The sequence below is a fragment of the Sprattus sprattus genome (genome assembly GCF_963457725.1).
Source record: "Sprattus sprattus genome assembly, chromosome: 16".
NCBI classification, from domain to species: Eukaryota; Metazoa; Chordata; class Actinopteri; order Clupeiformes; family Clupeidae; genus Sprattus; species Sprattus sprattus.
In genome coordinates, this window is record NC_137914.1 from 29771805 (window position 1) to 29789304 (window position 17500).

At 45.2% G+C, this 17500-nt stretch overlaps 1 protein-coding gene across 1 annotated transcript in view; it reads left to right on the plus strand.

Moving 5' to 3' along the window:
• fibcd1a (fibrinogen C domain containing 1a) overlaps positions 1-17500 on the plus strand; it is a gene marked incomplete at both ends in the record, with an annotated part of 121949 nt that overhangs the window by 66091 nt on the left and 38358 nt on the right. Inside the window, one exon of the mRNA XM_080854645.1 lies at positions 4882-4978. Coding sequence (XP_080710771.1) covers positions 4882-4978 — 97 coding nt within the window. The remainder of the gene's footprint in view (positions 1-4881; positions 4979-17500) is intronic.

Consider the following 17500-nt stretch of genomic DNA (forward strand, 5'->3'; position numbering starts at 1 on the left):
TCCTGGAGCAACAAGGCATTGTCCTGGGGCGGCATCAGACTCAGCTGGAGGCCGTCGCTTCAAGCATCAGAGACCTGGCCGCCCAGATCCAGCCGATTCAACTCTCTCAGTCATCTGTGGCTGCTCCTGGCACCTCGTCTTCACGGCCTGCTCATGAACCCAGACTGCCCCCTCCTGAGAAATACTCTGGCGAGCCTGGTACCTGCCGTTCCTTCCTGTCTCAATGTTCCCTCATTTTTGAACTACAACCAACCACCTTTCCCTCTGAGCGTGCCAAGGTGGCCTATGTGATCACCCAGCTGTCCGGGCGGGCCAGAGAATGGGGAACCGCGCTCTGGGAGGCCAGAGCTTCCTCCTGTGGTGATTTCGAGGGATTTGCGGCTGAGATGAGGAGAATTTTTGACCGCTCTAAGCACGGGCATGAGGCTGCACGAGAGTTGCTACACATCCACCAGGGACGCAGGTCAGTGTCTGACTTTGCAATCGATTTTCAAACCCTCGCAACATCTTCGGGGTGGAATCAGGAGGCTCTGTTTGACACTTTCCTGAACGGGCTGTCTGAAGAGATCAAAGACGAGCTCGTCGCCCATACCCTGCCTGACACCTGTGAGGGCCTAGTGGACCTTGCCATCCGCATCGACACACGGCTACAACAGCGCCGACGGGCAAGAGCCCTTAGGGGTCCCTCTCAGGCCTTTTTTCCCACTCCTGCTGCCCAGCCAACATTCCTGTCTGCCTCTGACTCGTCTGGGTCAGAACCCATGCAAATTGACCGCACCCGCCTGACCACGGCAGAGCGACAAAGAAGACTCAGCTCTCGCTCCTGCCTGTACTGCGGCCAGCCTGGGCACTTCATTTCCACCTGCCCAGTAAAAGCCAATGCTCACCAGTAGGAGGGGTACTGGTGAGCGTGACCCCCGTACAACCCTCCTCAAAGCAACGAACTCTCCTTCCTGCCATCTTGAGGTGGAAGGACCAACAACAGGAGGTGGTGGCACTGATCGACTCTGGTGCGGAGGAGAATTTCATTGACTCCTCCTTTGTGGCTCAGTGGGGATTACCAACTGTTGAGCTCAGGACTCCAATGATGGCCAATGCATTGAATGGCCAGAGGTTGGCCAAAATCACGCAAGCAAGCGTTCCTGTGGACCTTTGCCTTTCGGGCAACCATCATGAGCAAGTGAGTTTTTTTATTATTGATTCTCCGCATGCACCCATGGTTCTTGGCCACCCCTGGCTTGCCAAACACAACCCACACATTGACTGGGTGAGTAGGGCAATTGTGGGTTGGAGCCCGTTCTGTCATTCCCACTGTCTCCTTTGTGCCCAAACCCCACTGTCTCTAGTGCCAGGGGCTTCAGAGGAATTCCCGGACCTAACAGCTGTTCCCCAAGAGTATTTGGACCTCAAGACGGTCTTCAGCAAATCCAGGGCTTCTTCTCTACCCCCTCATCGCCCCTACGACTGCTGTATTGACCTCCTACCTGGCACGTCTCCCCCTAGAGGTCGACTTTATTCCTTGTCCCGACCAGAAACTGAAGCCATGGACAAGTATGTCCAGGAGTCTCTGGCAGCAGGCATAATCCGCCCGTCCTCCTCTCCTGCAGGTGCAGGATTCTTTTTTGTTGGCAAGAAGGATGGTTCCTTACGCCCATGTATTGACTATCGTGGGCTCAATAACATAACGGTCAAGAACCGTTACCCTTTACCCCTTATGTCTTCTGCCTTTGAGCTGCTTCAAGGGGCCTCTGTTTTTACCAAGCTGGACCTAAGGAATGCCTACCATCTCGTCCGCATTCGTGAGGGGGACGAATGGAAGACAGCATTCAATACCTCATCCGGCCACTATGAATACCTCGTGTTACCCTTTGGTCTCACTAATGCCCCAGCTGTGTTTCAGGCATTGATAAATGATGTACTCAGAGATATGCTGAATCAGTTTGTTTTCGTGTACCTCGATGATATTTTAATTTTTTCCAAATCTTTATCTGACCATGTTCTTCATGTCCGTAGGGTCTTGCAACGTCTCCTCGAGAACCAACTGTTTGTTAAGGCTGAAAAGTGCGAGTTCCATCAGGACACTGTTGCCTTTCTGGGGTATGTCATATCACCCGGAGCCATCCAGATGGACCAACAGAAGGTCAGAGCAGTACTGGAGTGGCCAGCTCCTTCTAGCCGCAAGGAGCTTCAAAGCTTCCTTGGTTTCGCTAACTTTTACCGCCGTTTTATCCGTAATTATGGTACATTGGCAGCCCCCCTCACGGCTCTGACTTCGCCGGCTGTCAAGTTCACATGGTCCTCATCAGCAGAAGGAGCGTTCTGCGCACTCAAGCAACGGTTCACCTCCGCCCCGATCCTGATCCAACCTGATCCTGACCATCAGTTCATTGTGGAGGTTGATGCCTCGGACATTGGCATTGGAGCGGTGCTTTCCCAACGCTCGGCCAAGGATAACAAGGTCCATCCTTGTGCTTTCCTTTCCCACCGTCTCACCCCCACTGAACGCAATTATGATGTTGGCAATAGGGAACTGCTAGCAGTAAAGATGGCCTTGGAGGAGTGGAGACACTGGCTGGAGGGTTCCTCTGTGCCATTTCTGGTCTGGACAGACCATAAGAACCTCGAATACATCCGCACCGCCAAAAGACTCAACCCCCGCCAAGCCCGCTGGTCCCTGTTTTTCTCCAGGTTCAACTTCACATTGTCCTACCGCCCTGGCCACAAGAACGTGAAGCCTGATGCACTGTCCCGAAGGTTCAGCCCTGATGAGAGACTCCAAGAACCCAACACCATCCTTCCGCCGCATTGTGTTGTAGGGGCAGCACAGTTTGATATTGAGTCCATTGTGACTGCAGCCCAGGGTAATGAAGCAGGGCCCAGTCAATGTCCTAATAACCGCCTTTATGTCCCTAGTGCTGTCCGCCCACAGGTTTTGCAGTGGGGCCATTCTACCCAGCTGTCCGGCCACCCGGGATCCAGACGGACTCAAGCCTTCATCGCCCGAAGGTTCTGGTGGCCTTCCATGAAAGAGGAGGTCCAAAGGTTTGTCCAAACCTGCCCAGTTTGTGCCCGCAACAAGACTTCCACCCGACCACCTGCTGGCCTGCTGCAGCCCCTGCCTGTTCCGAGAAGACCTTGGTCCCATATTGCCCTCGACTTTGTCACTGGACTACCCCCATCGGAGGGTAACACCACGATCCTCACTGTTGTGGATCGTTTTTCCAAGTCGGTCCACTTCATCCCTCTTTTTAAGCTTCCTTCTGCCAAGGAGACAGCGATGTTGATGGTCCGACATGTTTTTAAGTTCCATGGGCTACCTTCTGAAGTAGTTTCAGACAGGGGGCCGCAATTTACCTCTAGTTTTTGGAAGGCCTTCTGTAAATTGATTGGTGCTTCTGTTTATCTAACTTCTGGGTTTCATCCGCAGTCCAATGGCCAATGCGAGAGGGCGAACCAACAGCTAGAGACGGTGCTGCGCTGTTTGGCCTCCCAGAACCCCACTTCTTGGAGCCAGCAGTTACCATGGGCTGAGTATGCCATCAACTCCCACATTTCGTCCTCCACTGGTCTGTCCCCCTTTGAGTGTTCCCTGGGCTATCAGCCACCTCTTTTTTCAGACCAAGAGACAGAGGTGGGGGTACCCTCTGCAGAGGCACTCATCCGCCGCTGCCGCCGGACGTGGAAGCGCACACGCTCAGCTCTTCTCCGCTCCTCTGCTGCGATGAAGGTGCAAGCCGACAAACGTCGCTCCCGACCTCCCCCATATCGAGAGGGACAGCGCGTGTGGCTCTCCACCAAGGACCTTCCTCTAAAGACTGAGTCCCGCAAGCTCACTCCCCGCTTCATCGGACCCTTCCCCATCACCAAGGTCATCAGCCGCACTGCAGTCCGTCTCAACCTCCCCGGTCCCCTGCGACGTATCCACCCTACCTTCCATGTTTCTAAAATTAAACCCTTCATCCGCAGCCCGTTACATCCTGCCCCCAAACCCCCCCCACCCCCACGTCTCATTGACGGATCAGAGGTGTACACTGTACGCAAGCTACTGGATGTTCGCCGCCGGGGCCGAGGTCTCCAGTACCTCGTTGACTGGGAGGGCTACGGTCCTGAAGAAAGGTGCTGGGTTCCGACCCGGCACATCATGGACCCCTCGCTCCGCAAGGATTTCCATCGCCAGCACCCCATCCCACCCAAGAAAGCGCCTAGAGGCGTTCATTAAGGGGGGGGTACTGTTAGTATCCTCCCTGCTGCTCAAGGGACTCTGTCTTGTGTTTGTTTTGACATGTGTTCGTGTGTTGTTATGCCATGTGTTTCTGTTGTGTTCTAGACTCCGCCCCCACCTGCCCTCTGTCACTTCCTGGATTCCCTGTCACCAATAACCACACCTGTCCGTTAATCAGTCCACTCATTGTCTTAATTAGTTTCTCCTGTCCCCGGTTTGTTTCCCACCAATTGCATGTCTCCCTTCTTGTATTTAAGTTCAGTCTCCCCAGTGTTCCATGTCTGATCGTCACCTAAGGTCTGTGTGAAAGACTCTGTCTGTCTGACCTGGTTTCTAGAGTTTAACTCTTCTGCTTTCTCTGAGTATCTGCCAGTGTGAGATAAGTTGTTGTTTTTGTGTTTTTTCTCTTTTGCTCTGCCTGCTTTGTATTTTGGATCTTTTGAGTGTTACCTTTTGACTTTGACTTTTGCATATTTTATGTTTGGACTTTTTGAACCTTTTTGATTAACATTCGTGGACAAATAAATACAAGTTTTTTGCCCGCAATTCTTGGTCTGCTATTGGGTCTCTTTTTCCCTACGGAACCTAACAGTTTGCCCTGAGCTATGCTCTTTTTGCTCATGATCTTTATTATTGTGATTTGGATCATCCCTCTGCAGGTGATTCAGAGGCGTGAGGATGGATCCGTCAACTTCTTCCGTGACTGGGAGGCGTACCGTGAGGGCTTTGGCAAGATTACAGGCGAACACTGGCTGGGTAAGATCTCCTAAACTGTAATGTTGGTGGGCGTGGTGGTGGTGGTGGTGTGTGTGTGTGTGTGTGTGTGTGTGTGTGTGTGTGTGTGTGTGTCTGTGTGTGTGTGTGTGTGTGTGTGTGTGTGTATGTGGTAAGGTGGTGATGGGCTGTGTGTGTGTTGAAACAGGATCTATGGATTTTGGAGTGAATCTGAATCCACTGAATCATTAGCACTGCAGCTCTGGACTTGATTTTGTGCAGCGTCAGACCAGTCTGCTGGCTGGCGCTGGAGTTCTGTCCCAAATGGACACGGTTCTGATTGTCTTGAAATGAAAGCGCTCCAAGTGGACTTCAGACAGTTTCATCTCTTGAGCCAGAGCCAAGGCTTATGGGAGCGTATTATTGGATTCTGAATCTCATTCTCCCTCTGTACTAGTTGCTGAATGTGGTTCCTGTGTGTGTGTGTGTGTGTGTGTGTGTGTGTGTGTGTGTCTGCTGCTTCGCGTGGAGAGAGGAAAACCTTTCCTCTCTGTGCTGAGTGCTGCATTACTGTGTGTGTGTGTGTTTGTGTGTGTGTGTGTGTGTGTGTGTGTCTGTGTGTGTGTGTGTGTCTGTGTGTGTGTCTGTGTGTGTGTCTGTGTGTGTGTGTGTCTGTGTGTGTGTGTCTGTGTGTGTGTGTGTGCTTCATCAGTGTGGATTTTGTGTCTTCGTGAGTCAGGTGTGTGTGTTTGTGGAATTCTAGCATGTTCCCACAGGCTGCAGACATAAGCAAGATAAATGGCGTTTTCCGTCTTGCTGTTCACTGCTGCTGGTCCGTGCTGATGTTAGACGCTCAGAGATGAGAAACTTACATTAAAGGCTGTTTATCTGTTTGCCACACCCGGGTTACTGGACTGTGTTGTGGTGTCTGGCATTTCTAATACAATACAGCCCTAATTAGGTTTAGCCCTAACCGTGTATGTGTGTGTGTGTGTGTGTGTGTGTGTGTGTGTGTGTGAGTGTGTGTGTGTGTGTGTGTGTGTGTGTGTGTGTCAAAGTCAAATTAATTTATAAAGCACATTTAAAAACAACAGCAGTTGACCAAAGCAAATAGCAAAAACCATGAAACCGTAAAACAACACAATATAACACAAAAAAGACAATAAAAAAAGCCATGAGACCACAGCAATAAAACAGAAAAGGCAACTCCTGAGTTAAAAGCCAAGGAGTAAACATGTGCTTTAAGATGGAATTTAAAACAGGCAGTGTAGGAGCCAGCCTTACATGCAGAGGCAACTCTGGAGTTTGGGGTCTAGAACTGCACAGGCCCAGTCTCCTCCGTGCTTCAGTCAGGATTTTGGGACAAAGGAGCTGGTCAGTGGCCCTGAGTGACCTTGATAGGACACCAGAAGGAGCTGGTCAGTGGGCCTGAGTGACCCCGATTGGACGTTGATAAAGGTCAGAGAGAGGCCCTTTGAACAATTTAGAGTCAAACAATACAATCTCTAAATGAAACCTCAAACACACAGGGAGCGAGAGAAGAGAGCCCAGAGAAGGGAGCCCAGAGAAGAGAGACCAGTATGGGGAAAGGTGCTCTTGCTTGCGTGTTCCTGTTAGGAGATGAGCTGCAGCATTCTGGACCAAAGGCTAGCGTGAGAGTGAGGCTTGGCTAACACCACCATACAGGGCATTACAGCAGTCCAGCCAGGGTTAAATACAAGCTTGTAGAATCCTTTCAAACTCATTAAATGATAAAAAAGGGCTTGACCTCAGTTGGAAAAAGCCAGATTTAATCACACTTGATCTGTTTGTCCAATTTAAAATCATTTTAACGCCCAGGTTTGTTTCAGATGGTTTTACATGTGGTTCCTGGAAGCATAGGGCCATATGTGGGGCATCACAGACACCATAATGTTCATATGAGGGGTAGAGGCACCGTTGGGTCCATATGATGGACATCAGAGGCACCACTGGGTCCACATGAGGGGCATTTGTGTCACCATTGGGTCCATATGAGCGGCATCACAGGCACCATTTGGTCCCAATGTCAGGACATCAGTTTTATTCTCATTAAAGTTTACAAAATATAAGGCCATCCAAGCCTTGATATCCAAGACAGTCCAAACTTCTGTCATGCAGGTAAGACCTTAACCACTCCAGAGTAGTGCCTTTATAGAGGACCTGTTATGCTTTTCCCTTTCTTTAGTGTGTTATATGGCTTTTATGTGCAAGTAACTGAAGCCCAAAGTAACTCTGTCCCACGGAAACCACTTGTCTCAGCTGGCTCAAACACCTCATTAGAATTCCAGCCCTTTCCTTTGTTACAAGATGATGCAATCTTGGAACACAATCCTTATTGCCCATCTACCTGACCAATCAGAGCACACTGGGCTCTGGACAGGGGCTTAAAGACACAGGAACTCTAAAGGCGCTCACATGCTTGTCCGATCGTGCTCTCTGATCTCACGAGGCACGCCCTTAAACGCCCTCCTTGAAGTGGGACCACACCTTTGAGCACCTCGGAGAGCCATCCGAGGGTGTCGGATGGCCTCTGGAGCACCGCTTGAATTTTCTCACTATCCGATCCGAGCTGTCCGACACCCCTGGCTAAAATGACGTTTCCTGTTTCGTTCCCTATATGACAGCACCTCCGTTTTTAAAAAAATCGCTGAGAGATCGCTGGGAACCTGGGGCTGGAGGTCCAAGTGTGCATTAGGAGTTGGAGGAAGATCAGGGACAAGTTTGTAAAAATGAAAAAAACTATGAAGGGCACCAGCGGCGATGCAGGAGGAAAACCGACATCTCCCTTCTTCCTTGCTCCATTGTGGCTCTTGCCGCATATAGCCTAAAGCATAGGGAGACGTCGTCTAATTACAGGAATAATAAAAACATTTCTTGGTTTTCGAACAGCCTCTTTGTGTTTGAGTTAGCAGAGCATGCAGTGTAAATGATTAAATTGTAAAGAACCTGAATTGTAGACGTAAAAAAGCAGAACTGTTTGTGTGGTATAATAATAGAAAATATTCGACAATTACCGCGAGCTTGGTCATTGTCGTTAGTAATTCATTTCACAACAACAGCCTCTGATCATTAACTAAAAATACACGGGATAAAAACAAACGATTTCTTATTTTATAGTTTGTTGTTGATGCTGTAATGGCCTTGTAACATCATAATAAACCGTTGGTAATCTCCACAGCCCCTCGTAGAACCATGCAGGTAGAGGTGAGTCGTACAATCATCAGATTAGAAAGGGCGTGTCTCTCGTGAAGTCGTACGAGGTGAATTGGATAACCATGCAAATGCCTTAAGACAGAGGGTGTATAGATGTAGCTATACAGTATGAGAAAAAGAAAGCGATTCAGACAGAGGGTGAATAGATGTGTTCAGTATGAGAAAAATAATGTGTGATTGGAACATTGAAGCATGTTAGCGTAACTATGTCGAATATCGGCGGCTTTGTTAAGAAATCGCTATACTATGTCTATTTATAGATTAACGTTAGGTATAAACTTACCAAAACCAAGGGTTTTCGAGAGAGATTTTTGTCCTTTTCAACTTATACGACTCGTTTAACACCGTAAGAAACCGTATTTCTAAATATCTATGTTAATGTTTACGGTGACACGTTTTCGAGTACGTTTTTAAATGAGTCAAATATCGAGCACTCCCACTTTGTTCCACTTACCGCGTTGAATTCATGATAATAAAATGCTTTTCCTCTTGCTTTGACATATCCTGGTTTAATTTCTGTACAAATGCCTTAGTCACAATATGTTTTGTCAAGAAAACGTTAATCTCAATAGTGTTATTTTAGTTTAATTAGGGTATTTTGTGGGCTTTCTTTGACCTGATTCAGTTGTAGGTGCAGTCTATTCACTTAAACCTGCACAAAACAAACATGGCGTGATTATGTATGTTATGTATTAAAAATTAAGACATCAATATAAGGGTATTGTAATTGTACTATTGTTAGTGGAAATACAACATTTGTATCTAATTCAACTCTGTTTTAGGTAAACTGTAAACGCAACTACGGAAGGCGAACTTCTTCCGTCCAATTTCTCAACTAGTGCCTTTCATATTGACATGGGTCTAAACGACCAGAGTAATCGGATTTGATCTCTGTGAGCATCCGTACTTACATTATGTCATGGTATCTGTTTTGGCATTTGATATGACAGTTTAAAATGACAGTTAAACTTCGTCTTGGAGAGAACTAATCCGACGGTACAACTTAAAGACCAAACGAAATATTCGTCGCGCCACTGAGTGTTCCACACTATTAGGTACACGCAAAAGTGCACTATAAAAAAAATATATATTTCGCAAGCTTAAATTAGGTCTACAGAGTTAATTTTTTCCACAAGTAAAGCTTAAATGCCATATTTTTGTGGGAGATTACGTTTCTCTTCATTGGTGTCCGAAGTTGATCACGAGAGTGAATGTAAACATGACAACGCGGTATGCAGCCGATATTCGACGTGTGCTGATATTCGACTCCGTTCCGCTAATCTAGTAAACCCCAAAAATAAAATTATGAACATTGAAAATGAGGATTAGAGTAAAAAGTACAGCTTTCTCCAAAATTTCTGTGGAGTAGGCTGAAATGTCATATGACTGATCATTTCCCCCAGGAGAAAGGGACAGTGCAGAGCAGAGCAGAGCAGCGGAGCAGGTGACATTGATGGATGAGTCTTAAGAGATGAGACCTCTAATCTGATCAATAAAAAAGTCTAAGAATGTTTCTCAGATATCTGAGGAAACATCAAGACAAGCAGATTAGGGGGTATCTAGAACAGCGTTAATGGTACTTAAAAAATAATAATAACAAGCTTTTCCCCTTCAACTATTTTCTGATATCTGCACCAGTTGTCATTTACATACTTGAAAAGACACCTGCGACAGATTGTGTGTCCATGCTTTTGTGTAGGGATCGGCAAAATCTCTACTACTGTATATTCAATTGACGAATAGGATAGTCAATAGGATTAGTCAATAGGCGCATACTACCGGGTGAGATCGATTCAAGCAAAACAGATTAGATTCAAACCTGGCGTGGACTTTTACCAACAACAGTAAAACTTTTCGGTAGCAAGTTGGATATTTAAGTGTACTTTGCGACCGTAAACCAGTGGATGGCTGCATTTTACGTGACCAATGATAAAACACTGGTGCCATCATCTTAGAGTGTGTCTGTATGTACGGACATAGCTACAGTATGAAGGTCTGCTGGTCAGTATGTGTATCTGTATGTGTGTGTGTTTGTGTGTGTGTGTGTGTGTGTGTGTGTGTGTGTGTGTGTGTGTGTGTGTGTCAGCGTGTGCCTGTGCGTGTGCGGGTGTGTGTGTCTGTGTCTGTGCATGTGTGTGTGTGTGTGTGCCTGTGAGTGTGTTTAATGCAATCAGGAAGGGTTGATCAGGGTTATGTGATGGGCAGTGACAGCCTTCAGAGAGGCTCAGGGCATCTGGCCTGGCATCAGCAGTCAGACTGGGCAAGGGTAACACGCCCCTCACTGCCCCTAACTGCCCTTCAGTGTAGCAGGCCAGAGGTCGGGCACACCACCACCTGTGACAGCAACAGCTTGTGTGTGTGTGTGTGTGTGTTCTCTGCTGTATGTTCACAGAAACACACACACACTCACACATCCCCCCCTGTTTGTTTAAATAGAGCAGATGTAATATGGGTCTGGCCATTGCTGTTCAGCCATAGGAAAACACAGAAGGCTTAGCAAGTTTTGGTAGGTGTACACCTCTGTGCAGTACTTGTCTTCTCCATCATCTGCATACGATCTTTCCATGAGTAAATTGAGTTCCCGTAGCCCTTATCATATGCCAGTTACCCCTTTATTAAAGTTTCAGTTAAAAGAAAGAGAAAAACACGGACATTTTATTTTTTATCAGATTAAGTTGGGGCACTGCTAAAAAAGGTGCTGAAAAACAGGACTGTCCAGGGAAAAACGTGACGTCTGTGCACCCAACTCTAAAGGGAAGACAAGTTTACAAATTCAGTCCTGGAGAACCACTTAAGAAAGGCCAAAGGCTTGTCTTCCAAATTCTTTTTATTTGAGGCACACATGGGTATAGCTGCTTTAAGAGTGAAAAAAAATATGAAATCCAATCTATGCGCATTTCACACAAGTTGAACAAGAGAGCTATTTAATGCAGAGTACTGGTACTATTTTGATTACCTTTAATATGACAGTTCTGGTATGTTTAACCATTGCAGAAATGAACCTAGGAAGCTGAAATATTAGCATTATAGCCTAAAGCCTTTGATCCAGAAATTGCACAGATTGATTTCAAAAAAGCGATTTATCAATAAAACGATATTTTTGCACATCCCTAGCACACATAAGCATGCACAAACATGCAGATGCTCAAAATCATGAAAACATACACACACACACAAGCACAAAGATGCATGCAAGCACACACAAACACACACACACAAACACACACACACACTCACACACACACACACACACACACACACAAACACACACACACGGAAGCACACACATACAGCAGCAGGAACATATTTTCTGGCACAGTGGGTTCTGCTGGTGTGGACTCAAAGATGTTTCATTATAATTCGAGTTGGAGACGAGAAATATCTAACTCTGCATAAATCTAAGAGGAATATTGGGATAAATATGAATATTAATGACCTGGAGGGTATTTTTATGTCATCAAAGGGGAAGGTTTAAATTACCATTCCATATTTTCCTTTTATAATCTATTAGCATATCCATTTAAAATCAACCTACCAGACGACTATAAATAAGCTTCTGCTTTTATCACTCATTTCCTCATAATTCACTTGAATAGCTGATAAGAACTCAGTCCCAGGACCCGTATTTACACAGAGGGCCGATGGGGGCTACCGGATTCACACTCACCTCACACACACACACACACACACTTAAATGCACATGCACACACACTTACACGTACACACACGCACAGAAACACACACGCACTTACACTTACACGCGCACACACACACAGACACACACACACACACAGAAATACTCATATACACACAGCCATGCACTAACAGACACACACACACACAAGATGATTTCACATGGGACTTTCTTTGCGCTGGTAGATCCCTCACATGCAGCTCAACTGGGCGTCCCAAAAGGAGACCCATCCCATCACTAACACACACACATAAACACACACTGATGTAGGCCATCACTAACACACACACATAAATATACACTGATGTAGGCCATCACTAACACACACATAAACACACACTGATGTACAGTAGGCCATCACTAACACACACATAAATACACACTGATGTACAGTAGGCCATCACTAACACACACACACACACACACATAAACACACACTGATGTAGGCCATCACTAACACACAATGATGTAGGCCATCACTAACACACACATAAACACACACTGTAAAGGCCACCACTTACACACTCTGATGAAGGCCATCTGCTCATTCTGACAGGGCAACATAAAAGCAAAAATGGGAGATCCAATCCAGTTAGCCTCAGCCAGGCCATAACCACTTTGTCACCAAACACACACACACACACACACACAAACACACACACACACACACACACACACACAAACATGCACGCATCGCATTTGAAAGCCGCACCACACAAAATCCTCTTAGTATACACCATATACCCTTTCACACCACACGCTGTACACACACACACACACACACACACACAACCTTTCACACATACAAGAACATAATACTCAAGTCCCTTTTCTCATGGGTGCACACACAATCCCTCTCTGTCCAGTCAGTAAAAGTATGTGCTCAATCCTGTTAACCTCATCTAGGCCATACCCACTGTGTCAACACACACACACACACACTAACTCACACACACACACACACACACACACACTCACACTCACACTCACACACACACACACACACACACACACACACACTCGCACACAAACACTTTCACACATGCGCACACACACACACACACACACACACACACACACACACACACACTCACACGCACACACACACTCATGTCACCTGTGTGAAGTTGGCCCCCCGTCTTATTCAAAATATTAAAATAACACTGCTGTTCGTTTGTGCTAGGTTTGTGCTGGTTTGTGCCGTAAAAATTATCGTTTGTGCTGGTAAGGATTTTGAGTCATTCAAAATTGCATTTTCTGGCATGTGACGTCACTCAGCCCCCCGTTCACGCCCAAATCTCATAAAAATAGTCCCAATCGTTAGTGCTACGTTAGTGCTGGTTTGTGCCGTCAAAAGAAATTGATTTGCTATTATGGTTTCAAAGATAATCCCGTTTGATTTTTCACACACGACGTCACTCAGCCCCCCGTCCACCGTCAAATCGCGTCAAAATGGTCTCTTTCGTTAGTGCTACGTTTGTGCTGTTAAAAGAAATGTTTGTGCCACTATAGTTTAAAAGATAATCCCGTTTGGTGTTTCTCACGTGACGTCACTCAGCCCCCCGTCCACATTCAAATCGAGTCAAAATGGTCTCTATTTTTAGTGCTACGTTAGTGCTGGTTTGTGCTGTTAAAATAAATGTCTTTGATACTTTACTTTTTAAGTAATTAATACAACTTTATTTTGTCTTCTTGTTATGTAAACAGACCACTTGTTATGCAACCAGCACCCCTAGAACGTTCAAATCGTGTCAAAATGGTCTCTATCGTTAGTGCTTTGTTTGTGCTGCTTTGTGCTGTCAAAATAAATGTTTGTGCCACTATAGTTTAAAAGATAATCCCGTTTGATTTTTCTCACGTGACGTCACTCCCCCGTCCGCATTCAAATCGCGTCAAAATGGTCTCTATGTTAAGTGCTACGTTAGTGCTGGTTTGTGCTGTTCAAATATTTTTTTTGGATACTTTACTTTTTAAGTAATTAATACAACTTTATTTTGCCCTCTTGTTATGCAACAACCAACCGACCGTCAACCTTCAAATCGCGGCAAAATGGTCTCTATCGTTTGTGCCAGGTTTGTGCTGGTTTGTGCTGTTAAAAAAAATGTTTGTGATACTATTGTCAGGTCTGTGCTCTGTCCTTTTTCTGTTTTATAAGTTTGTCTCCCTTGGGTTGTCACTGTTCTTTCTTCCTGTGTTTGTTTACCTTTGTCTCCTCATGTCTGACTCCTCACGCCCCTTCCCCTTCATTGTCTGCACCGCCTTGAATGTTTTCACCTGTAGCCTACCTCGTTATCCATGGTGTTGGTGTATAGAATCTTGTATTCTTGTTCCTCGTTGCATTCTCGTCATTTCAGGTTGTGTTCATTGTATTTCTCAGTGCTCCGTATATGTTCATTGTTTACTCGTGTTTCCGACCTCGGACTGAACAACGACTATTCTATTGCCTGTGTGCCCTATTTGGATTATGTTTGCTTACCTGTGTACCGTATCCTGTCAGTAAACGTTTGTTCTTTATTCAACTGCTGAGTTCTTAGTCGTGCATTTAAGTTCTGCACATCACCTTCAATTCGTAACAACTAGGCCTATAGTTTTTAGGTTAATATTAAAGCTTATGCCCACGCTTGACCTCACCAGCCCCCAGTCCGCTTTGAAATCTCAAAATAGTCTCTATCGTTTGTGCCGTCAAAATAATTGATTGTCCTAGGCCTACTTGTTAAGATACCCAATAGCGGCCTATATCTGTGTGATGTCAGCATAACTTCTGTATGAAGTCAGCTGCGCCTGCACATACAAAAAAGCCTTCCAACTCTGATTTGCCAGTCAGGTGGTCCAGTGGTTGACTGCTGGGTGAGTTTACACTCTGTGCAGGCACTTGTTTGTGCGTCATCTCATGACCCTGCTACTGACAGCTGATACTGTGACAAAGTGGCTAATAGAGAATATTTACAAAGGTAAACAAACACAGAAAGAAAGAACACGTGACAACCCAAGGGAGACAAACTTATAAAACAGAAAAAGGACAGAGCACAGACCTGACAATAGTATCACAAACATCTATCTATAAATCCAGGAATCTCTGTGTGGGTGTCAGTCTGTCTAGGGCGTATCTCACTGACGGTAGTTACGTTAGTTATGAGATTTCGCATGTAGCTTACGCATGTCATGAACCTGTGCATCCTTGATTTTGAAGATTTTTGAATTTATAGTTTGCGAGATATTTGTATTTTACCGTTTCCCGTAGGAAACAATGGGTTATCGTTTCCCGTCCCGTCGGCACTATGGGTAGTGACGTCACAATCAAACGCGCAGCGTTATTAAACTATCCTGCCTTCACTCAAAGTTCAGAATAGCGTTGGATATGATAAGGAGGTCCGCATTCAAATTCTTCTTGGTGAACAGATACAGACTTTTGCTCAGGTAATCTTAAGACAGTGATTGATTTTATCTATTCGTTTATTTTTAAGTTTCTTTATAATCTTAAGACAGTGATTGATTTCGTTTCGTTTATTTTTAAGCTTCTTTATATTAAGTTTCAAAGTAATGTCTAGAGTTGTACAGTCATTTAACAGACAGGGAATAGTAATCCATCAAAGTCTGTCTAGGGCGTAGCTCCCTGACGGTAGTTAGGCTACGTTAGTTATGACATTTTGCATGTAGCTTACGCATGTCATGAACCTGTGCATCCTTGATTTTGAAGATTTTTGAATTCATAGTTCGCGAGATATTTGTATTTTACCGTTTGCGGTAGGCACTGTAGTGAGGCACTATGTAGCGGACCCGCGCGACGTGAATGATGTCATAGTCATAGAACAGTCGTTGTCATAGATGTTACCCCAGCTGATGCGTATGGGCCTGGCATGTAACCAACTCTCATTACCATGTTAAGTAGTATATTGTAGTTTGATGTATTTGTATAAGAGTTAGCTTTCTATTCAATGTTGATGGTAAGCCTAGACCAGTGACCATGCGTTCATGCATCTACTGACGCAATGAGAGAGGTTTTCAGATGTGTCCCGATGTATCTGTTGTAATTCGTGGGTAGACTTTGTTTTCTCATTATTGCAATATTATAAACCTCAGTCTGCATTTACCCTGGCTGGGAGAGGCTGTCATTCGGAAGATACTGTGTGTGATCGCCTTTGCTCTGTGTTCATTAAACCTGTCAGAGTGTATGAATAAACGGCTGGGTGCCAATCAAAATCACAACGCAAGAGTGGCCGCTACAAATGGTAGCTTATATTGATAAGCCTCGGAGGCTTTCAGATTGTACATTGCTTTCCCATCTGTTGCTATGGAGTCCACAAAATACGCGAAATTCTCGCTGTAAGTTATGTCGGGCCACGTCATCATAATATCCTCCCAGTTCTGCACTGAACCACAGCTAGCCTACACCTACGTCTGCTAACTCTACAGAATGCATAATTCCTACGGGCACTGCACTAGTTTATTGTAACAGCACAAACCAGCACAAACCTGGCACAAACGATAGAGACCATTTTGCCGCGATTTGAAGGTTGACGCTCGGTTGGTTGTTGCATAACAAGAGGGCAAAATAAAGTTGTATTAATTACTTAAAAAGTAAAGTATCCAAAAAAAATATTTGAACAGCACAAACCAGCACTAACGTAGTAGCACTTAACATAGAGACCATTTTGACGCGATTTGAATGCGGACGGGGGAGTGACGTCACGTGAGAAAAATCAAACGGGATTATCTTTTAAACTACTAGTGCAGTGCCCGTAGGGGGTAACATCTATGACGACGACTGTTCTATGACTATGACATCATTCACAAAAAAGTGTCCCGCTGTATCTGTTGTAATTCGTTTGTACTTTGTTTTCTCATTATTGCAATATTATAAACCTCAGTCTGCATTTACCCTGGCTGGGAGAGGATGTCATTTGGAAGATACTGTGTGTGATCGTCTTTGCTCTGTGTTCATTAAACCTGTCAGAGTGTGTGAATAAAAGGCTGGGTGCCAATCAAAATCACAACGCAAGAGTGGAGTACTACACCGCTAAATCGGTGACATGGGTTTGCACCGTACGGCAAACGGTAAAATACAAATATCTAGCGAACTATGAATTCAAACATCTTCAAAATCAAGGATGCACAGGTTCATGACATGCGTAAGCTACATTACTTTGAAACTTAACATAAAGAAGCTTAAAAATAAACGAATAGATCAAATCAATCACTGTCTTAAGATTACCTGAGCAAAAGTCTGTATCTGTTCACCAAGAAGAATTTGAATGCGGACCTCCTCGTATCCAACGCTATTCTGAACTTTGAGTGAAGGCAGGATAGTTTATATTGTTTGATACTGCTAGGCGTATATTGTTTGGTTGTGACGTCACTACCCATAGTGCCGACGGGACGGGAAACGATAACCCATTGTTTCCTACGGGAAACGGTAAAATACAAATATCTCGCAAACTATAAATTCAAAAATCTTCAAAATCAAGGATGCACAGGTTCATGACATGCGTAAGCTACTTGCGAAATATCATAACTAACGTATCTACCGTCAGGGAGATACGCCCTAGACAGACTGACACTGACACACACACACCCACACACAGAGATTCCTGGATTTATAGATAGATAGTGGCACAAACATTTCTTTTGACAGCACA